The following is a 25,853-nucleotide window of genomic DNA, read 5'->3' on the forward strand; positions in this document are numbered from 1 at the left end:
AGCAGCATGTGGCCTAGAGAGATTTGTACAATTGACATCAAGAGAAGAGCCTGTGATTTGGGAAAACCACTGGGAGGGGAAAGAGAAAAATGAAAAGAAAAAAAATCTGCCTAAAATAAAGAGTGTGTAATACAGTGACAGAAAGTGTCTAAACCTGCTTTAGGAGCATGGGTATCTTAGTTGGGTGGACTGTCTTGGAAATACCTAAAAACATCCTTAATATTAGAGATCATGAAAAAGATTTGAGGTTTAACAGGTGATATTCAAGATTGAGCTCAGGATTAGCCCAAGGTAATACTGACTAGTAAGTCAATCATTAAAATGAACAAAGAAAAGAATAGTCATTTTACTTTGTTAACAAATAATTTACAAATCTGTTTATCTTTCATCTTTGTGTACAGAAAAACACAAGACAATGGTCTCAGAGGATCTACTCCCTTCCACAACTAATTTGCCTGCTAATCTCTGAATGTGTTACTTAAATTCAATCTGATTTACTTTCATTTCAGTGTAATAGCACTAACAAAAAGAAGTAAGCTCTTCTTCTGTGTATGATTATGTTTATCTCCCAAGAGCTACGAAAAAGGTTTTCATTTTAATTTTTCAGTAGGAAAATTGGAGATCCAGGAAGGAACTGGTTGTTTCCTCACAAGCAACAGCAGTGGGACCCCCTGTGTGCAGAGCAATGCCTCTGACAGAGAACAGGTTCCCAAGGTTGACCTGTCCACTGTGCAAAACCTGTAGACATGCTGGAAGCACAGAAGGAAAATATTCAAGTAACTGATCTCCTGGAGGATTCCCAGGGCCAGTCAAGCATCCTTTGTTTTGGAGCCATGGACTTTTGGCCTCCCCACCAAACTGCACATCTGTTAAAAAGCATGGACCATCAATCTCTGTGTCTCAGCCCACCTCAGACTTCAGCAAGCCTCATGTGTCACTAACTTTGCAGTGAGCCTGAACACTTGCTTTTCTCCTTTCATTTATGCTTCTCTGAATTTAGTTTGCTTTGGCTATGAGGGAAAACACATAAAGTTCCTTGACACCATAACCTATGAGTCATTAACTTCAATGGTTTGTCTAATTGCTCAGGACCCAGCCCTGTGACCCCTAAGGTAGAAAGTGTCATTCCAGAATCTGAGCTCAGTCTTCAGCCTCACTCACTGCAAGAATTACTGTCTGGAGGGCTTTGTCCAAAGGGAAATGAAGAGGTTGTGAGGGACCCTGGTTCCAGCTAAATCTCCCAAAAACTTCAAGAGATGCATCCAGCAGCTTAGGTACTGAGCTGCTAGAGCCTGTAGTGTGGTCTCCCTCTATCCAGATCCATGGTGTTCTCCCAGCTGGTGGGTACAGATAATTCAGATGAAGTGTCTTTCACTGTGGAAAGGCTGCTCCCAGTGTGGTCAAATCATGGGACTTAAATCTCTGTCTCCCTCTCATGGTTAGACCACAAATACAATTGTTCAGTTTGGTCAGGGAATTAAATGTATTTTATTATTGACTACTCTGGGATACTATGTTAAAGTCTGCTTTCTAACTACAAAGGTGTCCTATGAAAAAGTCAGAAGCTTAAGAAAGGCTCTCGCCTCTTGGGCAGAGTTAGCCACAACCTGGACCTCCATCTGAGCATCTCGTGCCTTAAGGCATTCAGTATAAAAAAAGGAAAGTGATGGATTTATGATGTTCACTGCAGTAGCCAAGTAACTGTCACACACACTTAAACAAAGCTATGTTGTCTTCACAGCTCTTTGAGCAGAAATGTGAAACATGGCCAGAGTATGATCACTTTTTAAGGCAAATGACATGCTAAGTAAAAAAAGCAACAAGTTATGAATTGGAACATCTAAAGTTCTTTCTAGCAGCAAGATCTTTTACAGCATGTTGGGTTTTTTTCTTACCTTTTAGAAGTGGGGGCATATCTGGAACAAGAGTTTCCATCCCAGGCACAGTATGGGTCTCTGGCAAGGCAGCAGTCTGCACAAGCCTTCCCATACGTGTGACATCTGTGCAAAGAGAGCTGAACCAATCCATCCCTGGAACCAATGTACAATTGTTGCTGCAAATCAGGCAAAGCAAATTAATTAGGAGTGTTCTCCAAGTAGCCTGGTTAAAAAGTTCCCTTCTTCGTTGTCACAGTTGCAGACTTTCAACCTTATCCCAGATTTTACAAAACAAGGGAGAATTCCCCATTACTGTAAAATGTTTCTCAGGGTTTGGTGTGAATTGACCAGTCTCCCTCCATCCCTGACACAACGGAGCAGAGAGGAAAGGGGACTGCAGTCCTGGAAAGACATCAGACCTCAACACCCTTACACCTTTAGATTTGTGCTGTAATAAAAAAAAAATCAGAAGCAAATAATGGAAAGAATGGTTTAATAATACATTTAAAAACAAGGGGCTGGGTAGCCATGGTATTAAGAATCTGGAAACCAGGGGTGACCTTCTGTGAATAATACCTCATCTTCTGCTTCTGCTCCTTAGGTAGGATGGGGATAATGTTACTCCCCTCTCCCCAAAGTGTGCCTGTTGAGACAAGGGTGGTCCAAGCTGGAGCTGGCTCAGGCAATACCTCCAGCTGGCCTGCCACCTTTTTTCAGGGGAGATGGGACCCAGCTGTGTTGTGCGTGCCTGAAAGGCAAAATACCTCCTTCCATGTGAGGGAGGCGTGTTGTGTCAGAGCTGCTCTGGCCACTGCTGCAGGGCAGGGAGGGATGGCTCTGGTGTCACGCTGCTTCCCGAGCATGCACGTAGCCGTCATAGAGCTTGGAGTTGCCATAAAAGCATTTCCCATCAGGAGATACCCTAATGGGACTGGCCCCTGTGCTGCCAGGGTTGGACCACCCAGATTTAGGCTGCAATTTTAGAGGAGGGGGACTGGTTGTGTGCACACAACTTTTAGCACAGTGAGGCCCTGATTTCTCTCGACTACTAATAAAAATAAAAACAATAATAGTAATAATAATTTATTACCAAGTTGTAAAGAGACAAGCATGTCTAGGGGCTGAAAAAAGAATGTACGTTGACTTCACTCACAAATCCCACTACCATATGACTAAAGATTTGTTTCCCTGAATAATTACCAGCTTGGGTACACAAATTACTGTTTGTAAGCAAACATGAAATTAGGCAGGCAAACAAGTGCAAACATATCTGCTTCTTTCCAGATACATGTTAAGACCCATCCATGGAAAGCCTGGCCAGTAGGTAACAAGTGTCATCTGAAAATAAATTTAGTGTTCAGTGTACCACATATCCTCCAGTAATTAAACAAACTTGTGATTACCTGCTTCTGAGAAATCTCCATGGTTGAGATAAATGAAGGATGCTGAAAAATAAATTGGTAGAGGTGTATTAGTTTTCAAATCTCTGTTCTTAGTGAAAAAGCAGAACTTAAAGTACAGAAAGTAAATAAAATTACAGATTCGTTTGCTTGGTTTAAACAAATATGAAAAAGAAAAAAACAGAAAATCATGACTTTCATGGTTCCAAAAAGAACTCCCATAAATTTCCCCCACTGAAAGGAGGGAACTGGCTTCAGTTCTTAGAGTTTGCTATCTACTCCACACTGGGCAATGAGCTGTCACATCAACTTTAGTTCTTATTAAGCACTATTTGAAAGGCTTAGATGCCATTTAAGGGATACATAGGCAGATCCTCTGCACCAGGATATATTTCACTGCCATAAGAGACAGTGAAATTTTTGCCAGTGACTGATGTAAGAACAGTACAAAGCTCAGGGTATTATCTGACACCAAACAGAAGATGATTAATCTAGGCCTATTGTTTAATAGTAATGCAGTTTGAGGTAATAAGGCACCTTTTTTTTTCAGCCCTTCAATTTTCCTGGATTCAAAATCAAAGAGGTAACAGTTATAAATGTTAACAGTAAAAATGTGAAGGAATGCCTGCTGAATAGAAAAAAATAACCTCTTTTTTTGTTTTAAATATGATATGGCACATTTTCCCTTGATGTTATGTTTTAAGAATGTGTCAAATTGGTGCACATACTAGAACTGCTGATTACTTGGCAGGTCACTGAGTAATCTTGGTATTTTCTGAGTAATATTTATAATTGGTGTCCAAAACAGTGGGAAGAAGACATACAGATCCTTTAAGTCAAAGTTTCATCATACACATGGCATATCAAAAGGTATGTGGAGAAATGAACTCTGAAATAATTGTTAATGATCCTGTCCTTACACTTGGAAAAGTTTTTAAGTCCTAAATTCATTTATTCAGTATGGACAGAAGTTTGGGCTAAGACCCTGTATAGCACACAGGATGTGAGAAAGTAATCAAAATGCCATGTGTGCAGACAAATTTTGGTGGAAAAGCAAGGTGAAAACTGATAAACAGCTATATAGCATGAGAAGAAAGCAACACAAAGAACGAAGAAGAATCTGATAAATCAAAAAGAAAATCAGTAGGGAAGACAAAGGCCTCCATTTTCCTGATGTAATGGCATGTTGACATCATCTCCCTCACCAGCACTGAAGTTAATCAGAAACTGTGCCTGTGCAACAGAAAGAATCTTGGGCCTTTTATAAGCTGTATTTATGAAGAAGGCATTGGTGTTAGTGGGGCTCCAGTTACACAATAACCAAATCAAAATGGTCAAAAATATCGAGTCAGCCTTCGCTATCAAATTAAAGCACACTGATAATCAAAACTAACTTTGCTTTATTTTCCTTATGTTTTCAATTCCCAGTGTTGCTATGTTAAAGACTTTCTCTGCACCTGTGAAATTTTGTCTGTTTTGAAAAAAACATAATTGTTCCTAGAATACTCCCATATCACTGTGGCCCATAGAAAATCTTACATTAAAAATAAAATACTACTAATAAAAAAATTTGAGCTCAAAATAAGATTTCAAACTAGAACAAAATAGAATAAATGAGATTTTCTCTAAGTCTGAAAGATCACGGTCTGTTTGGCTTTGGACATTTTTCAACTGACTTGCCCAAAGAATACCAAGGCATTTAAAAATTTACACAGTGTCCCTCTGGAAACTTGAACTAGTTCCAGTAAACAAATAACCAGACAGACAAAGCTGATTTGGGCCATAAAGTCCCCTGAATAATATTTAATTGATGTTGTGGCTATTAATGCTTACCTTGAATACCTGCAGCTCTTCCAGGACCACCTCCTCCTTAGTCCACTTCTCCTTTGTGATACTCACAACTTTCAGGACTGTGCCTATGTCTGAAACAAATGTTCGTCATGTAAAACCCACAGTCATGTTTCAATACATATGGGCCACTCCATTTCATGCCGTGTGGATAAAGCTAATCCATCAAGGATGTAGCTTTCAAAGAACATCTATCCCTATTGCATCCACTGCTATCTATAGAGCTCTACACAGTACATTTATGGTTCTACTATATGGCTGAGCCAAGACTGCTCCTGGCAGGGATGGTCTAATGCTCCTGCTACACAAACACAGACAAACACGTCCATGCTGCCAGCTAGAATTTTATGCACATTTCCCTAAGCCACAATTGGGGCCCATCTGACCCCAAAAAGAGCCAGCTGAGAGAACTAAATTGGCAAAAAATTATTTCCTCTTTTTTATAGAATTATTTTGCTTCCAGTATAGCCCTTTAATCAGAAGTAAGTTTCATTTTAATGTGAAGAGTTAAGCAATGCACTTTTTTCATTTATCTTTTAATTTAAAGAAATATTTGAACAAGATCTCCATTCAGCAACAAAATCTTAATTTAATCATTACAGAAATTATTTCTTTGAAGTTAACTAGAGAATTTTTTTTAAGTTAAATCTGTTAATCAATTTTAACCTGTATTCCTGCTTGGCGAAAAAATAGTTTGCTCATTTCGTGTCAGACCATTAGACATAACTGAACCTTGCATGGTCTTACAAAGAACTCAAAAAATGCTCAGAGGCTGGGGGTGCTGGGATGTGGAAACGACACAGTGCAGCTTGGTCCTAAGCACTATGAATAGTATTGAAATTATGAAAAATAATACATTCTAATGGAAAGAATGAGACTTGCATTCTTGTTTTCTTAAACTACTGAAGATCATATTACCAATCAAAGACAAAATTATTTCAGTTTGCCTTATGTATTAGAACTTTTTCCAATGTTTGTTTGACATAATTGCCAAAGCCTGCATATGTCCAAGTTGGTTATGTACATTGAAACATATAATAAGCTACTGATCCACTGTTGCTCAAAACCTCCTGGGTTATGTGTTATATCCATATTCAGACTCTCTGTGTAATATTTGGAATTTTATCTTTAAGTTCATTTTTTTCCTTATGACAATTTGAAAGGAGAAAATAGAATAAAACCATGTACTTCTGGAAAAGAAAACTCACTTTTAAGGAAGGCACTGGAGAAAAATAAATATCTGCATATTATGGAGTGCCATCTAGTGACTGCATGGTACTTGCTGGCCTTGACACCTCTGAACCCAACTATTTACACTTGCAGAGTTACTATTAATGCTGATCAGGAGCAGTTAACCTGGAAGTATTCAAGCTGCTGGTCCCTCATTATAATTTTACTCCTATGAAAAACTTTATAATGGAGGACAGCAAACATCTGAAAGCAACCTCTATAGCCAGTAAAAGATTTTGTCCATTTTTACAAATGAACTCCTTTTTTCAGACAGCTAAATTTCAAATTACTTTTTCTCACTATTAGCAGAAGAAAAGTAAGTTGTAGTGAGAACCCTCAAATCCTAGGCATTGCAGAGTTTGGGAATGGGTTACGTTTCCTTCTTTGTTGACTGCATTAAATATTGCTTTCAGAAAGCAACAAGAATTTTACATCACCATGGCTAAAGCTCATTCCCAGTCTTCTCAGTCAGAAGAGGAGAAAACAGCACTGTGCTTTTCTCCTTTCTGACTCCTCTGTACTGACTTGTGGGGATCATAGAGGGACTCTCACATTGTCTTTTTTTGGAAGACAGGAGTTGTGAAACATGTTTTACTGAAAGACATACATGGTCCAAGAGAGAGGCTCTCTGTGGACTCGTGTATGTGATAATGCAGCTGGGAAACTTGTGAAGGTTGAGACATTCCACACTTTAAAAGAGATAATGCTCTGGGACAATTCACTCCTTTCCCCAAATTACTTCAGAATATCCATACCTATCAAACTGTGCTATATGACATAAAATTTGCTCATAGGCCATATAAAATGCTGTGTAACCCCACAGCACTGGGGCAGGATTCAAACTGAAATCTTAATTTCCCTGCAGCTCATAGCAGTAGCTCATCCACTGCACTTGAAATAAACCCTGTCACCTCCATGTACCTAAGTTTCACCTTCTGTAAGATGGGGATAATGATAATGACCTCCTTACTAAAACACTCAGATCTACCAGTGAGAATTGCTTTATAAGACCTATATAGAATGAGAGTGAGAGAATGTCAAATTACAGATTAAGAACAAAAAATTCCAGTGGAGTAAAATTGTAGATTATTACTTCAGAAATGTTATGAATAGGTATATTAGTATTTCTTAGCACATCTTCCTGTTGGGTGGTTCATCCAGTGATTCTAAATTTAATTACTATGGTAAACCTAGACTTTTTCCTTCAGGCATATGTCTACTATAAAAATGCATATAGATACATAATTATCCATAGAAAAACTGCAAAGCAGTCTTTTTCCCTGACAGAGTAGTTTAACCTCTCTCTGTTCAATCCTGGTTGTCATGTTTGGAGCTATCATGTTCCTAATTTATATCTTTAAAATTGCTTGAGTAGAGTTGTTGCCTTAGGCTCAGTTTGAAACCTTTCTTAACTGTTCAGTGTCACATGAGATATAATGCTGAAGCATCACGCCACTACTAATAATAGGAAGTACTCCGTGAATTTACTCCTATGAAAAACTTTATAATGGAGGACAGCAAACTCCTTGATTTTTTTTTCCTTTTAATTGATTATTGGTGTACTTCCAGCAGGAATTGGAGCCAGAGTACCATGTAATGTAAAGACAGATATTGAATGGTATTGGAGGATAAGAAAGTCTAGGTACTCTAACCCTTAACTGATTTATCACCTAGGTACCAGGAGGCAGGCATTCAAATCCCAAATGTAATAATCCCTTGATTAGTCTAGTCAGCACCTGCATGAAGACCTAAAACAGAATCAAGTGCACCTAAATGTTTCCTAAAGCTGCGTACATAGGAAAAAGATGTTAATCAATAGGTTTATTCAGGATCTGCTGGGCTAAAAGTATTCTAAAAGGATGTGGCATGTGTAGATTGACAAGTGGAAGTCTTCTCTCATACCTGTTCCTAGGAAGATAACATCATACTGCCCGTCCTCTGCCATGACGTGATCCACCACAATCTGAGTCAGGCGATAGTCCACGTTGATCCGAGTGAACACCGGCGCTCCCGTCACTGGGTAAACGGATTTGTACATCAGTGGATGGCGTTTAATAAAGCTAATGACTTCGTCAGGGAAGTCTCTGGTAGACTTTATCAGTGGATCATAGGTTTTGCTTGGACACTGAACGAAAGAGAGGGAACAAGAAGATGAGAGCAATTTAGGAAAGAAGTACAAATAGAAATCAAGTTTTCCATGAGAAGATTTGTGAAACCAGTAAGAAATCAGATTTTTCAGTGATTTTTCTCATCCCAAAATAGCACTTGGTCACCAATATTTCATTTTTTAAAGCATTGCTTTAAAAATGGAGAAATTCCCATGATGGGCTCAATGTGTCCACAATGAATTCCACTTTCTCATTCCCAGCCACACTCACAGGCAAAATATCACGTTGCGTATTTTACAAAGACAAGGAGACTGAGACTGGAGGGAAGGAGACCTGTCATGCACGGGGTTAAATTTGCTACATGCTGGTCGAAGCAGTGCAAATACCAGTGTATGGGGCCGCCAACAGCAAGACTGGGGTGCCCTCCTGTGGCTGCCGTGGGATGAGCTCAAGTGTTTGAAGCGCAGCATCTCAAGGTTTTTCTGTTTTCAATATTTCTGCTCCTCTTTTCGTGGATGAATTTCTGCCCTGCTGATGCAGTGAGTCAGTGAGAAAGATTCTCTCTGGCGTGTCCTGATGTTGGACTAACAGCTTGGTTTCCCCTGGGAGATCCACTCAGATCCTTGTGACAGAAGGCCCCTAGTAAATTCTTCATCTGTGTTCATTTTTCCAGACTGAAACGCCCATATCTATCTTTATATAGCAGGAAATAAGAAATCATAACTTTTCAGTGACTGCACCTCCTCCACTTCACACTTTTTTTCTCAAAAAGGCAGATTCTGCAGGTACCAGATGATCCCTATAACCTTTATTTCTCAAAAGCAGTATCCTTTTCTCTAGGTTTGAACAGCACTGTTTTGTCCTCTTTTGGTCCAAACAACCTGCTACAGCACTTACTGCTTCAGATACCTCCTAAGTGTCATTTAGTTACTGCTGGGATTGACTCCCATCTCTCTTAGACCCATACAGACAAATTAATCACTTCAGTTATCTCTTCTACTTACACAAGTAAGTTGCTTCTCACATATCCTACACATCACACATCCTATAAACCTACGTCTTTGATCTCCAACAAGTTTTTCCCTTCTCTGCTTTTTGGGGTGAGGGTAGGAACATATTTGAAGATGAGTCATGTTGATGAACCAAGATCTCTTGTGCTCACCTATCTCTGCTTTTCTTCAGATGGCAGTTTGCATCTCTTCTCTGTCCCTGGTTTTACACTTAGTCTCTAATCCAATTTTGAGAAAACTTCTGTTTTGAATCTGGAGGCATCTAAATGTGTTAATGGGGCACTAGAAATCCTGAATAAGAATAAGATGAACTGGACACACTGGACAAAAAGGGTGTTGGCAACATCCTTTTACATATAAACTGATTGTTTCTTTTTTAATACTATTTTTAAGTAAGCAATTCCTGTGTTTTCTGCCAGGTGGAGCCCTAACACAGTCTGTGAAGAAAGAAATGTGATCAAGTAATGCCTTCAAAGTCTGTCAGGAGAAAGTTAAGATTTGTTGTGAAGTTGCTATATGGTTCTCCTTCATGGTAAACTTGACAGAGACAACTTTAGTTCACACTCTCACCTCTCCAGTTTGACATGTGTTGAATCTATGGTGACAGCTAAGGGCTTGTAGTTCGGATTTGTTCCACTGTGAAAGGTTTGGCATTATCCAAAACATTTGTATTAGGAACAATACACTCAGTGCCAAAGCCTGAGCTTGTCCTTCCTTCCATTGCTGGTAAACTCCCTTCTCACAGCTGTGCAACATCAACCTCTAGCAGAGAATCCATCCCCATGGGCTTAGTACCAGCCAGGATCTGTGTCTCCCTTGGGTTCCCATGGCCTGCTCTCTTACTGGGCTGAGAGATGCACAGAGATCACCCTGCGATAGTGCTGGCTATAAAGGAAACGTAGCCCCTGCCCCACAAACACAAGTAGGGTGTACACATTCCTGGGGATGAATTCCTCATGAAGTAAATACAGCTAATACAATGCAGAAGTATTCTCATCATACACAGTTCTATGTGTACGTGTACCTGTATAAATACCCTAAATGCAAAGGCAATAGCAATTAAACACAAATTTCTGACTGAGAAAAATGTTCTCAAAAATATCAGAGACTACCTCTATATTCGGAAACTAAACAGGCCAGTGAAGCACAGACCACCTGATGTTCTACATCCACATCTATGGCCACACCTGAAATGTCTGTTGGGGTCAGTTCCTGCTCTGCCTTAGACCCCAAACTGCCACAGCACTGCCACAGGGAGGGTGCCATTTGGAGAAAAGTCTATCCTAGCATTAAACAGCACCATGATTATTGGGTTTGTACTTGAACCTGACCTCCGCTTTTACTTAACTGAGTTGTAGCTTGAGTGATTTAACAGTCTACAGCCTATTTGCATTCCTTGTTTGGTCTGAATTTTACAGCTATCTAGAGACCTCACAGACTTTGTGCAAGTGTCCACTTGCTTAGCGTTGTTTCAATTCCTAAGAGTTAAGCCTGTGCATCCCCATCTTCATAAAGGATCTGTAATGTTTACGGAAAAAAGGTCTTAGGCTCCTGTATCACCTAATAGATTTTGGCAATTTACCCACAAAGAGCAAATTCGTGTCAGTTTGAATTAAGATAAATTCCATTACATATTCAGTGGTTTTGTTTCATTATACAATTTCATGTATGGCTGTGAAAGAACAGACAAGAGAAAAATAAAGGGTTGTACTGTTCTGTGATAACTGCTCAAAAGACAGTTGAATACAAACAAGAAAGAAGAAAAGTCCTATTGAAAAAACCCAGTTCAGTTGGAAACACATATTGCAGGGAGCTATCCCTAGGGAGTTTCTGTGAGCAGTCCTGTAAGAACTTCACCCTCTGGCTTGCTGGGTATGATCTCCCAAATTCTGTTTTCTGCTGTGCTTTCATGAATTAAAGTCTTTGCAACGTTACATCCTTGAGGTGGGCTGTAGTCAGCTTGGTTTTGAAGATAACAATATCCTTTCAATAATTTCACAAAGAAATACAACTTTGGGACAAAAAATAGACTTTGAGATAAAAAAAATAAAGCAAACCATAATAAGGGATAAATGTTTCAGACAGCACAATAACTACCCAGAAACCAAATCATGTGTACAGTTTCCGCACAAGCAGTAACTCAGGAATGAACATTTTCATCTTACCTTAAGAATAACTGAGATCTGAGTCTTTGTCACTTATACTACAGTTAGACCTCAAAAACCCTAGTGATTTCAAAAGGATGCTCACCTTTACAGTTGTTGCACAAAAATTTGTTGGAATAAATAGAAATAAACTTGCACGAGAACTTTGTCTTTGGATCAAACAAATTCACTTCTTCTATTCCTCGACCATGTAACAACACTCTTCCCCCCCACTATGTACTTGAGGTTGATTTTCCCTTGTATGTCCACTTTCCATAGTTCATGCTCTCACTTACTACACTGAGTTACCATGAGCACCTTCTGGAAATCTGCTAATTGCTCACCTATCCACAGCTCAATCTCAGAAGTCCATTTCTATGTGAAAAACAGAAATAGCCCCTTGGGTCTAAAAGATCTCCTAGATTTTTGCCAAAAACATATCAACAGAAAAAGATGAAAGCAATGACATTATTCATTAAAAAACACTAGGATAAAATGCCTAACAATATGGAACTAGAGAGCTGCTACAGTAATCCCAAAGGCCCAAACCCTACCATGCATGATACCGGGAAATCTTTTGCCAGCTTACACAGTTAATTTAGTAGAAACAAGGACTAAGGGTCTGATTAAGAGATCTGCTTAAGTCAACAGGGTCTTTTCCAATTATTTCAGTGGGTTTTGGATCCTATCCTAAGGCAGCACGACCACGAAGAGCAGCTGGGCAGGTGTGACCCTGTTGTGCTTGGCTGAGGGAGTTATTTCCAGAGGCATCACTCACTGTGGCACGATGGATGGAATAGGGGATGAGAAATTAATTTTGGTCATCCTTTGGCAAAGTCCTCAGGCTGTTGTTTAATGCTGTGTCCACCCATCACTGCAGAACAATTCCTGTAGGTTTGTGCTTCCTTTCCTGGCTATCAATAGGATGTAGGATGATAAAAGTTGCATGGACAAGTGGGTGAGTGAAGCAACCTTTCACCTCTGAAAATGTGAGTTCACATCCTGTTGCAGGTCTCATGATAATGATGCCAGTGTTCTCTGCCCAGGTCACAGAGGACACTTATTCACATCATCACCAGATGCTGTCTCGGATACGTGACATCTCCCACTGGAGACAATAAGAGATTGACTTTTATATCAAATGTCATAGGAGTAGGTTGGCAGAGTTGTTTCATGTGGACTACAAGAGAATCTGGTTCCATAAAAGTTCTTATAACACCATAACTGTGCTCTCTCAGCATTTTCTGCTTTTGCAATAGGGTGGGATTCATCTCTCCTGACTTAGATTCTTATCTTGGCTGTGTGTGAACTGCACAGAGGGGGTGTCTATATTTTTCTTTCTGATAAAGAATTCTAAACAACCAGCTCATGTGTGATGCTTTTCTTCTAGATAGCTGACAACAAGTAAAATTAATCACATTAAATTAGTCAAATTAGTACTGTTAGATAAGAATTTTGCTGGAAATTTGTTCACTATATAATTTATTCTTGAGGTTGCTTAGGCCTTTCCTGCCATGAATGATAACTTGGTGCAATATACATGTTAAGAAACGAAAAATAAACAGAACAAAACAACAACAGAAGATAAACCCCAACAAAAACAGAGCTGGTAGTGCTAAGGGTATCTCTATTCAACTGCTCTCTAAACTCCGTGGCACAAAACTTTTAAGGAATCAACACATTAGTTTCTTGAAGTTTTTGAAATGCCTTCTGTGTGAGCTCAATTTGACAATAATCACTCTGGATTAAGTCCTGATCCAAGGTGATCTACAGAGATGCCTTTTATTCTCTCACCTGTTATTTGTATCCAAAAGTAGTCATGAGGTGGTAAGTTAAGGCTAATCTTTCTCAAATAAAACCAAATGCACACTAAATTAACAACATCACACAGATGTAAGCTTTTCTCCTTTTTTCACTTGTCTTATTAAATTTGCAGCTTAGCAGAGTGCTGGATGTGTAGATCTCACACAGTACTGAGATACATGGTGCGACTGTGTTAACATTATGTGGGAACTGTGGCCAAGATTTTCAAAAGGTGGTGCCAGAAGTTGGGCTCCTAAACAAACCTCGAATGTGCCAAACTGCATAGTGCTTCACACCATTCAGTGAACTCAGTAAGCTCTGCTGGATCTAACATCTATTAAAAGTGTGACAATTATCTGGGAATGTAAAAACATATACTTTTCATTAATGATGGATCTGTAGTTCAGCAGTACTGATGTCTACTGACAATTTTAAAAGAGAATATTGTTCCCCGGGAGCTTCAAAATGGTTTCTATTCCAAGTGTGCTGAAAATGACAGCTTAAAAGTGTTTTGTCACATGGATCCTTGGACCCACTTAACACTGAGACTCAAGCACCCACAGGCTAGATACTCAACAGAGACTTCATAATATTGAGTCCAGTAGGCATCTGCTTGGTGCATTTTATAACGTCCAGGCTGAGAATTTTTATGCATTTCACGGGAACTAAGAACTGTGTTAGCAAGTCACTCTTGTGAACATTTGAAGCATCCAATGTAAAACATTAAATACTGAAATATTTCTTAAACCTCTCCCTTATCTGCCAATTAGATGTCTTAGTCTGGGCTTCCCTCCTAGGAGAAGTGTTCCTTGTCCTGGGAAGTTCTCCCTCCTTTCTCTTTAAGGCGTTTTTCTTTTCACAGGTTAATTGCCTCTCAGCTAGCCAAAAATAGAAAGTGTAAAGTCTTCCAGTTCCTTTATCACTGATCCATCTAACAAAAAGCAGAATAGAGGAACTATCTTCAACCAGTCACTTCTGTGTTAAATGGGGACCTCCAACACACCCAACACATTGAACTTAACTCGTAGAGTTTACAAAGAAATGCAAAGGTTGCATCCTGAGGGGTTAAGATTCAACACTGAAGACTGGTGAGAGCTTCCAAGATGCCCAGAAGTACTTTAAAACCGAAGTACTTATAAATTTATGATCTTGTGTAGATTAGATGACAGTTTAGAGATGACTCTCAGGGCATAGGCACTTATGTGCCTTTGAAGGTTCAACCATAAGCCCTTCTGAAGGTAAAACTTGGGTTCCTCAGTGGTCTAAGTACCATGTGGCTTCTCTTCTATAGTCTGATCAGAGCTGCACAATACATTTTGCATTTGGACATACCTAAAAAAAGCCTTAGTGTTTCCCTACAGGGTGAATGAGTTGTGCCAGAAGGACACAGAAGTAGGGAGACTTTCATACTAACCTTGCAGCTACTCAGAGTGAGTTTGGAAGAGGGCAGGGAAGAGAGAACAAATCAGGTTTGTAGGAGACAAACAAACAGTGTAAATTTTAAATGGAATCAAACTCACTGTACCCCCACAACAAAAATCAGAAACAAAAAATGTAACTCCCTATTTTTGTAAGGGTTTGTAAGCCACTGGTTGTGCAAGATTTATTCTACTCTGTTCTTTTGTTTGTCCTGAGCACTTTGTATTGCTTTTCCATTTAACACACCTGTGCTGTTCATAGAAAACACTGAGAAAATTAAGAGAGCATCAATCTGAGGCTAACTGAGCTGAGACCAGCTGGGTGAGTGAACTTGACTTTGCAGGTGGCACTTTGCAATTCTCTGCTGACCTCTGCCGTCAGGAAAGATGACAGGGTTTACAGCATTTCCAAAGGCTGCTATGAACTGGAAGGTGATTCATGCTGGGGAAAACTGGTTGGTAAGTAACAGAAGGTGTAGGAGGCTTTCTGAGGAAAATAAACCCACAAAGTGAAGCATTTTGCTTGATTAAGCAGCCCCATTTACAGTGGGGAGATCAAAGGAGAGAGGAACTGGAGAAGCAAAGAATGCAGTCTGTCCCATAAAAGATACGTGAAACAGGAAGATAAGTCTAAAAATAACAAGGGAAACCTGTGCAACCCTCAGTGTTTTATGAACAAGCTTATTAAAGCAGCAAAACTAACCAGACGGGAGGACAAGGGGAGGCTTTTTGGCAGACAGTATTTCTCTGTGGCACAGCCAAGTCCCAGCAGGATGGATACCACACCTTGTTCAGCCTGTGCACTGGATTAGCAGAAGAAATAAAGGATGGGGTTTCACTGAAGAGAGGGAGAAAAAGCAATAGAGACAAAAAAATACGAAAAAAGATGAAGCTGAGTCAGGGGACATTTAGATTAGATACTGGGAAAAGATTCTTCACACAGAGGGTCATTGGGCACTGGAACAGGCTCCCCAGGGAAGTGGTCACAGCACCAAGCCTGACAGAGTTCAAGAATCATTTGGACAATACTCTCAGGCACATGGTGTGATTCTGCAGTATCCTCTGCAGGGCCAGGAGTTGGAGTCAATTATCCTGATGGGTCGCTTCCTACTTAGTATATTCATTCTATGATTAGAGGAGAATCTGAGGACTTGTAAGGGAATTTGTTTTAAAAAACAAAAATACAAGGAATTGAAGAGCTTGGGTCCATATTCAGATCTGGAGTGGAAAGAGGTGAGACATTAAGCTATTCAATGTACAAGAGCAAAGTGCAGGTCTGTTTCTTCTCGTAGCTAAGTGACTCAGACTGCAACATTCTTACTTTACTTATTCAGAGTTTAGTTTTGATCTTTTGGCAAATCAGTTAGTAAAATATCTAGAACCATCAAAAATATTTGGTATTGCCTTGAACAGCGGTTAACAGTCCTGTGTTCTGCAGAAGATCAAGCAAAGTGTTAATCTGGATCTTTAAACACTGACATTCCTCTAAAAGTCTGACCTTAATGACACTTACTCACCATCAATGAAATGAGGATCACTCCTGTGTATGCCATCAGAATTTCCAAATGGGTGCTATGAGTTGCTGTCATACAGCTAAATGAATTAGAAAAAAATTTTTCCTGCTAATTCACTAAAAATCTTGTTCGAATGCCTTCTGTGATTACCAGGACCACATTATGAAAAGTCTGCTTCAGAATGCAGAACACACTTTAAAGAAAGTCCTCCGTGGTTTCTTTATTAATAGATAATTTCCTGAGTGAAACCCTAAGAGACTGGAAGAAAACTGGTTTTGTTATCTGGGGACAGCTGCAGACATGCAAGTCCAATTTTTAAACAGTTAAAGCAGATAGAGCAAAAGCTCCCCTGCTTTTCAACTCCCCCTTTGTGCTGGGGCTGCCTGATTCATGTTTTTTTCTGTCTCTTTTTATTTCCAAATGCAAATATATTTGAATTCTTGCCTTTGTTTAATTCCCATTATTTCCACTTGTACTTTAATACAGCTTAGAGAAGCTAAAGAGCTGTATGTTTTACAGTGTCAGTGATATGAAGTGTGCCAGAGGTGCCCTTTCACCCTGTCCAGGGATCTTTCAATGACGGCAGAGGGCAGGCAGACCCTGCTGCAGCTCCAGGACCACGGGCAGGCGGGGGCTGCTGCTGCTGCTCGGCATTGCGAAGGCATGATATCACAGTCATGTTCGGAGTTTATCTCAGACACAAATTACCACAGGAAGCATTTTGTCAAAATTTCAATATCAAAGTGGTCACAGCCTCTATAGTGAGCGGCTTTATTTACTTACGAGATAAAGGCAGCTGAGCAGAAAGTTAAATTAGGGTAAGCAGTCTCCTGCTTCTGTATAAATGTGGAAAGGAAGTCAATGCCTCTCTCAAAGCCAAGCATCAAAAGAAACGCATTTCCTAGTATAGCCATTTTTAGACTTTGCCCATAACTTAAAATATAGGAAATATAGAATCAGAGCAGTGCTGGCTAAGCCAGCTGCAGGCAGCACCTGGGAGGAGCTTACATTTAAAAATGTTCTAGTAACTTAAAAAAGGATAGATTATGCCTCTTTGGCTTTGTTCTGAACATTCCTGAACCACCTCATAACTGGCAAGAAATAGTGAAATTAATCTTTAAGGAAGAGCATTTCAGCACTCACAATGCAGTGTTCTGTAAGATTCGTGCTGTTTCTTTTCTTTGCCTTTGAGCACTGTACTGTCTTTTCAGATTCCAGCCTAAATCTGTTCCTATCCAAGTTTGGCATAACCCATTACAAGAGAAGAGTGTAGTATGACTCTACTTATTGGGATAATCTATATTAAACTACTGAACCTGAAGTATTTTGCAGTCCAGCTCACTACGATGATAAATAAAAAGCTATGCAGCAATACATTTACCTTATTTATATAGTAAAGATTACTTCTGAGAGCTTTCTTCAGCAAATCCACTTCCCTTCTCAGTCCTTGGTCAGAATAACTCCTACAGAAATCCACTGACTGTTGAGGTTCAAAGGACTTTTATGATACTATTTTCTCACAGCTGTTATCAGGTGCTTAAAGGAAGTAGTTGGGAGAGTTAAGGGCGCTTATGGAAAATATCTGTTTATCTTTAAACTTTCCAACTTTTAAAATACTTGCACCATGGATATTCAAATCAAATGATAAAGATCAGCACTGACATGCTTCAGCATGACATGTTTCCTTCCTTGTGAATCCCAGCTCAACCATGTGATGGCTAATACACTCAAAAATGCAATGAGCTTATGATGCGTCTATCTGTGCAGAGTGTTCATCCTTATGGGGCAGTCTGAATTTTTCAAGAGAGTTATTTTAATCTCTTTAGATGCCATGGGACCAGCTATTGTTCTCCCTGGTACCATTTTTGTACTTAAAACTAAATTCATTTGAACTTCTTAACCAGTCATAGAGTTGCACGCATATAAAAAAAAAAAATAAAAAAATTGAATGCGATCTTCTTTCCTGGGGGCATTATCTATTTTGTGTGGCAGAGAGATGCATAAGCCTGCAAAGCCTAAATTGCCTAAATTAGGTACGATTTGCTCCATCAGTACAGATCCTGGGCAGGCCAAATCAGTCTCTGAGCTGCATTGGTCTTTAGAGAGAGAGCTGCCTCTGAGGCCCATGTGCAGCTGAAAGAAGGGAATCAGTGCGTAAGGCCTGATTTTCATGCCCTTGGACCACCGTGTGCAACAAACAGCATGAGCTTGGACCGTGCAATTGAGTCCACTGGCAGGATGAAGAAGAAAACACAGGGACACAAGAAAATGTGTGAAAAGACGAACTAAATTGAGTAGATAATGTGGCTTGAAGAAAAGGTTACATGCTCATGTGAGAGAAATAGTGCAGGAACAGCCAAACACCTTCTAGGAAAGGTCCAGCCTTGACAGCTCACTGCTGGGCTGGATTTAAGCAGTTGCCTAATACTAGTTCACTGAATACCTGGCTAAGAAAATGTCAAGCTATTCCAGATAAAATCATTGCTCTTTTACATTCTACATACAAAGAATTGATCAAAGTTTTTATGTTTTTAAAGGTGATGTATTTTTTGAAAACACCATTTCTTCCTCACCTGTAATATCGGCCTGTGCTTTTCTGAACTTGATACCACGACAAAAGTGGGAAAAGAAAACTTTAATAACTGTTGCAAAGTTTTCCTCCTTGTTTTGGCCTGACTGTTACAGCCAAAGTCTAAGAGACTGGGGTTTAAAAGTGTTTCCACATACCAGACTTCTCTTTTTCTTCCTGTTACTTATCTTTTATCACAGAAAATCTCCAGCAATTACCTCCTTATTTTACTTCAAAACACAAAATGTGCAAAACCACACAAAACAGAATCAATGGCAGTATCTCAATGATTTTAACAGACATGAAGATAACAGAAATACAAGACTTCAAATAAAATACCTCATCATAACTTAATACTCCATAAAGCAGTGGTTTTGGCTTTTTATGTAGTGTTAATGCCTTAGAGGTGATCCCAACAGATAGAAATATAGCTGTACAGTGGGAGGCCACAATATGAGAGACAATCAGGAAATAGACAGTCTGGACACAATGTTATCTTGGAGACATGGAAAAATGTATATTTATATACCTACAGGGTAGGTAGAAGAGCTGTCAACAGAGGGCAAAGAGTTGAGAGGATAATTTGAAACATCCTGAGCGGAAAATGTAAATTACCAACCCTGGGAGGGGTGTGAAGCATGATTGCCTTTGAGTAAAAATAGAAGTATGTAATTAAGGAGACACTTACTGTACCAGGTCTGGGATATGGGATGCGACCTTCGTACTGTACCCACCGATGATCTGCACTCTCCTTGTGAGCGTAAGGGCCATTGAACACAGCTCTGATGTCTGCCATGCTGTACACACACACTGCAGAGCCCTTGAACACAGAGCTGAAAGAGAAGGAGGGTTGGTATGCACACTGCAAACACCTCTTCAGAGCCTCAACCAGCAAACTAATTTCACAGAGTCTAAAGGGGTTTAGATCAATCCAACACCAGACAGTTGATATAAGTGGTGCTAAATAACAATGTGTACAGGTCTGATAACTACAGATATTTAATGTCACTGTTGTTACAGTTTAAAGCTTTGCTTGGTTGAAATCTGGATTAGCCTTTGGGACCACTTGATAGACTGTCATTTTTTCTAGTGGCTGATAGTTTCCAGCTATCATTTACTAGCTATTTTGATTAGAATTTTATGCAAATTAAGGACTTTCCTTTACATTGTGTTCACATCTGGAAGTCTGTATATTAGTGATATTATAGGTGAAGTCCCTGAGAATTACAAGTTGCATTGAAAAGACAAAAAAAGCCCCAAACAACAAAAGAATCCTCATTCATTTATTTTTATACATATTTTTCCTTTTTTAATGTATTTTTCTAAAAAAACTTCCAAACATTTCAGTTTTCCAAAGAATATTATGTCAGGTTGTTGAGTGGCATGTAATTTAGTTACTTCATAAGCTATTTCATTCATTGTGCAATGTTTACTTCAATTTTAAATATTTTTTTTGGTTATATATCTGCATAGGTATTATGGTGACTGCTTCTGAATTAAAGAATGCCTTGGTTATTCTTCATTGTACTAATACTGGTCAGCATTTACCTAGTCTTTATTATTTACACTTAATTGAAAGGTTATGGAGAATGAAAGAGTTATTTTCTTTCCCACAATTCTATAGAAAGCACCTCACCATTGCAGCTGAGAGGTCATTAATTACTTAGTGTATCCCCTTGAGATAAAGTTGGGCTATTCTTTCATAAACTCTAGTGTATAAAATCACTGAACTATCAGTTTAGAGAGTAGTTTTGATACTAAAAAACAGCAGATGTCAAGATGTTTCTTACAGAAATATTGTTTCATGACAAAGATTTGTCTTAAGTAGCAAATACTGGTTACTCAATAAATATGATAGAAATTTATAAATTCAGCTTGATGAGGTTGAAATGAACTAGCTTGCTTCTGATTGTTACATTTTCATTGTTTTCTATAATCATTTTCAAAAGTCAGGCACACAAAGGTTTAGGGACATAATTTATTATTTCCATTTCTGAAAAATATTGTCCTCAGTGACTAGAGCCCTGGTATTGGAAGCCTTGTTCCAGCAGTCTCTAACTGCTCTCAAGAATCAGGACCTAGTATAGAAGACCTGAGTATATAGAGAGTATAAAAGACCCGAGAAAGATCTCTAACATCTGTTCCCACAGCCAAACGTGATCCTGACACATACCTTGTTGTAGTGAAGACTCCATATACAAGCGGGTTTCTTTCATCTCTTGTAGAAAGTAAGAATATATCTTCTGTAATGGGAAAAATATGTTTTAGGGGTTTTTTTAAGTTAAATATTCACTGACTATTTCTATATTTACCATTTATAATTTGAAGATCTGTAAAAATATAACAAAGTTTTATTTTAGTATGAATTTTAATTTATGCCACATGGATTTGTGCTACTATTCTGAAATGTGTCCATTTGCAGATAGTCTGTTTTTTATAGAGAATCAGTTTTAGACTTCCCAGTTTCTGGAGGGGAAGGGAAAAACTCTGTAATTCTGATCAGATCAATTCTGGGACTTCTGATAAAAGTCAGAGATACTACTACTACTGTTTGGAGGAGGAGTAAAGTCAGAACAAGACACAGTGCTTCTACAAACCAGGGTGGGGAAAAAAAAAAACAAAAACACACAAAAAAAACCCACAAAAAACCCCAAAACCAAAACCAAAACAAAACAAAAAAACAGGCAATATTTATGTCAAAATAGACCATTAAAGATAAATCAACTTACGCAGCTCATCAAAATGTGTGTCTGCTCCTTCAGGACCAGGTATGGAACACACAAGCCTGGCTTTCAGAAAAGTTGTCCACTTGTTTATTAGGCTCCTTTGGCCTCCCATATCATTCTAACAAAAAGAAAATGAAAATACCTTAACATTAAACAGATAAGAGCTTTAACATATGGCACCACAGACTGCACTTTTTCTGTCTGATTCCACAGTTTGATCTTACCACAAAATCAAGGTCTTTCTTTCATTATTTTTTTTCCCCTAAAACAGTGTAGGACAGCCTTTTTATAACTAGCTCCCATAGTTACTTCTCAGCTCAGAAAGCGGCCAATTCAAATCTCCTAATTACACTGAAATCTGATTGCAAAGTTCTCTCATCAGCTCTACAACTGGAATGCTGTGAAAACATAGGTCTATATCATGTAATTTCTTGCTCCCTGTGATGCTAATTTTTGCAATGAGTTGTTCTTTGAGAATTCTTTACAAATCAAATATAGTACTGAAAGTTTTGGATAGATGTCTCAAAAAAGAAAAACTATAATCATCAGCAGCTTACAATGCAAATACTGTCCTGTTTGCTTTGTGAACATAGTAGAGAGAGAAATGCATTCCAGGAAAAACAAGTCATATTATTTTAATAATCATTGTTATGGAAATATCAGTTTATCCTCCACAAAAGATTTGGGGTTTTTTTCCTTTTTTTTTACTGTGGGTTTCCCAAACATAAGCATACTTCTCCAAATTTCCTTTAGTCACTGGAGAAAGAAAAAGCTATAAAGGGTCACCTGAAATTTGAATTACCCTTCTGAAGGATAGGTTTCCTTCTAATGAGTTGGGTCAGTAGGGGAGTATGGATAGTGGATTTTAGAAGATTTAAATTTTAAGAATCTGGAACTAGGAGTTTGCTCATGTATTCCTTCCACTGAGTACATGAAAAATCTAATTAATTACATTTCTTTGTCTTCCATTGGTCTCAAACAGCAGAACTATTTAGGTTGCACAAACCTATTTAGACCCCAAAATTTTTCATTCTTAAAGTGGTAAGGACAATGATGTACCAGCAGGAACAAGGACTCAAACACTTAAGAGAAAAATTATCACCAAGAGTCTCCCAGCTGCAGGTTCTGAATTACCCCATGAAGGTGCCTACTTCTTTCATTTAAAAACTTTCAGGTTTAGGGGATCTGAGCTGTAAATTACAGGACCAAAAATTTGACGATAAATATTCAACCACTTCAGATTCATTAGGAGAAATCAGTTTTTTGTTAATTGACTTTGCAACCCTGAAGGTATAGAACCAGCCAGTAAGAAATACTGGGTGGTGGAAATTACCTGTCATTTCCGAAGATTGTATTTGGCCCTTCAGGGCTGTGTCATACACATTACACGCATTCAGAAAGATGGGTTTAAGTGCTGAAACCACTTCACAAGGAGTAACACTTCTCCGGTAATGCACTCTAACCACTTTCTCTTTTCATGTACCTGCTACTTTTAAATAGATTAACTCAGTTGGAAATGATTCCACTTCATATATCGCCTTTGGAACTCCTGCTCTTACAAGAATTGCTGCCTCCTCTCTTGATTTCCTGAGGTCCTGCCAAGTCTAAAGCTTTGCATCTACCCAACAGATTTATTACAAAGGTGTCAGAATTAGCAGCCTGAAGTCAATAGCAAAAAGAAACTCTGCATGTGTGTGTTCTGTTCAAAGCCATGGCAAATAAATTTTGTGGTGCAGTTCAAATCAACCAATTACAAAGACGCAAAAAAGAATCTTAAAAAGGAAGAAGTGTTAAGCTTTTCTTTCCTCTGGCAATTCGGATTAGCTAAGCAACTGTCACATTGCAGGGCTTCCACTTTGATTTCTGGTGGATGCAGTGAAGCATCAGAGGAGCTGACTGCCTGGCTAGGATCAGACTACATGGAGAAAGTGATGGAGCTGGAATGGAAGGACTCTAGCTCCAGCTCCAGTCACTGCAGGCATTCAGCTTCTCCCTGAGATGGAAAGATATATGCTTGTGTTTTACACCCCTAAGCTGTGATCCAACACAACATTTCCACAAATACTTATTTTAAATGAATCAGTAGTTCCACCAAGTACCTAAAGAGCTGTGCGAACCAAATACTGTGCTCAAAAGAAGCAATCTTAGCAAGTGCTACGTGCTTTAAAGTATAAGATTCCACTGGATTTAAGATTTATCCGTATTTACATGCTCTCAAGCCAGGACACGACATTAACTGTGTTACTTGAATTTAAGAGGCATCAGAGCTGACATTCTCTAGGTGTGTCTTACATATCCAAAGTTACCAAAATAACACTGAAGAGTTTGTAATGGATGAAGGGGGTTTCAATGACCAGTCAGCGTTCCAAGAGCTACCAAGTCCTTCTGAAGCCTGAGAGTGACAAATTTATGGTGCAGAAATTGAGAAAGTGAAAAGACCTTTCACTGATTCAGACAGTTGCACATACAATATGTTGACATATCCTTCAACGTGCTTCTTCCTACCACCATGGCTGAATGAAATGAAGTGGACATTTTACTAGGAGGATGTTTTTGTTTGTGGTTTTTGGGGCTTTTGGGGGATTTTATTGATTAGCAGTCATACAGTACTTTCAATTCTTTATGTCATTTCTGATTAATAGTGTCTTTCCTTTCCTACTATGTGCACAGGATTCACTGACAGAGAAAGCACAGGATCTGACAAAGGACATGATTATTTAGTCTACCTATAGAATTAGTTCAGCTCAAATCAAGGAGGTTCAGAAACTACAAATAATATAGGCATATCTTTGCTTCTGGACTTCAAGTAGTATTGGTCCTACAAAGCTCTGGAAATGTCTGGTTTTTTCCTTATACTATTTTTTGGTGTGTATTAGGTCAGTCTTTGACCCATCTTGAGGCTTTAGGTGCTGGAGAACATGAGGTTGTTCTTTCCTTCAGACTATGTTGGCATGAACTCATTCACTTTGCAACATATCCGTTCACTTTGCTGTAGATTCCTTGGACCATCACAGTTCACGACTATTGGCCTCTGAGAGGCTGCACAAAGGACATACTGGCCCAAAACATTTTTGAGACTGGGTTGCTACAGAAAGAAGACAGTCTCTTCTGTCAAAAAGATTATTTAATATCAGTCTGCAATGAATCACTAATGTACTCAAATGCTGTGAGCTGTCTGTAGAGCAGGACATTAATACAATAAGATGTACAGGATGGGTAGTCAGTGGATTAGAAAAAATGGATGGAAGAGTGAAAATCACCAAAGCAAAGCCCAGTCAGTGTATAGGTGAACAAAAACAAGGGTTCAACAAAGAGTCTTAAACTCCTAAAAAGACTGCTGAACTGATTTACAGCAAGTAAGGGTTTGCCTCAAGTCTGTTTAAGTGATAAACTGGATGTACTGAAACGATTTTTGACAAGAGATAGGGTCTAAAGACAAAGAACTCAAAATATTTCAGGGAGATGAGACAAGAAAAGATAAATTTATGTGCTGAGAGAAGGAGAAGGCAGCATGAGCAAGCCTTTCATTCCAAAAATATGGCTAATCACCTTGTAACAGCCAAGCAGCCTCATGTATCTGAAATCTTATCTCCCAAAATATCACTTCTAAGCACACTGGATTAGCAGTGTTTACTATAAACTTTGTTACTGGACAGATGAAGGCACTTAAGACTGCATATTTCATTTTGAATATAAATAAAGCTTTAATTAGCACTTACTGCTTTGTACTCTCACAAGCTGCAACAAATACCAACACTTCTCTCTGAAATACTTTCTTTTCAAAATAAAGTAGTACCTGTAAAATCTTGGTTGCTTGTGTTTGCCTGAGTTAGAAATTTAGATAATTGCCAACTAGAAGGGGAGGCTGTTCAATCTGTCACCTGTTGAGAAAATATTACCCTATATATCACAAAGATTTAAACACAGAAATTATCTAGATAAACGAGAAAGCAATCCAATATGACTTTAACAAATCAGACAGACTCTTATTTTACAGAAATTCTAAAATTTCATCCCTTTTCAATGAGATGGTTGTAAGAAACAATTTGTTGGAGTGAGAAATCAAGTTTCTACCAAACTACATTAAGAATTCAACTATTTGATGTACAACTTCAATGAGCAGGGTAAGTGTATGGCTTTCTGACAACCAGGAAAAATGCTATTTAAATGCCACAGTGTAAAACTTGTGAAGTAAATTAAGGCCAT

General features: G+C 38.8%; 1 protein-coding gene across 4 annotated transcripts in view; it reads right to left on the reverse strand.

The window, feature by feature from the left end:
- Positions 1-25,853, reverse strand: part of SEMA3D (semaphorin 3D) — a 139,290-nt gene that overhangs the window by 15,374 nt on the left and 98,063 nt on the right. For all 4 annotated transcript variants that reach the window (XM_027639829.1, XM_027639830.1, XM_027639832.1 and 1 more), the window contains exons 9-15: positions 21,651-21,765; positions 21,095-21,164; positions 19,610-19,754; positions 8,258-8,480; positions 5,111-5,199; positions 3,281-3,322; positions 1,896-2,053 (exon numbers count right to left, since the gene is read on the reverse strand). In XM_027639829.1, coding sequence (XP_027495630.1) covers positions 1,896-2,053; positions 3,281-3,322; positions 5,111-5,199; positions 8,258-8,480; positions 19,610-19,754; positions 21,095-21,164; positions 21,651-21,765 — 842 coding nt within the window. The remainder of the gene's footprint in view (positions 1-1,895; positions 2,054-3,280; positions 3,323-5,110; positions 5,200-8,257; positions 8,481-19,609; positions 19,755-21,094; positions 21,165-21,650; positions 21,766-25,853) is intronic.

The sequence above is a fragment of the Corapipo altera genome, unplaced genomic scaffold (genome assembly GCF_003945725.1).
Source record: "Corapipo altera isolate COAL_440 unplaced genomic scaffold, ASM394572v1 1b, whole genome shotgun sequence".
In the NCBI taxonomy this organism is placed as follows: Eukaryota; Metazoa; Chordata; class Aves; order Passeriformes; family Pipridae; genus Corapipo; species Corapipo altera.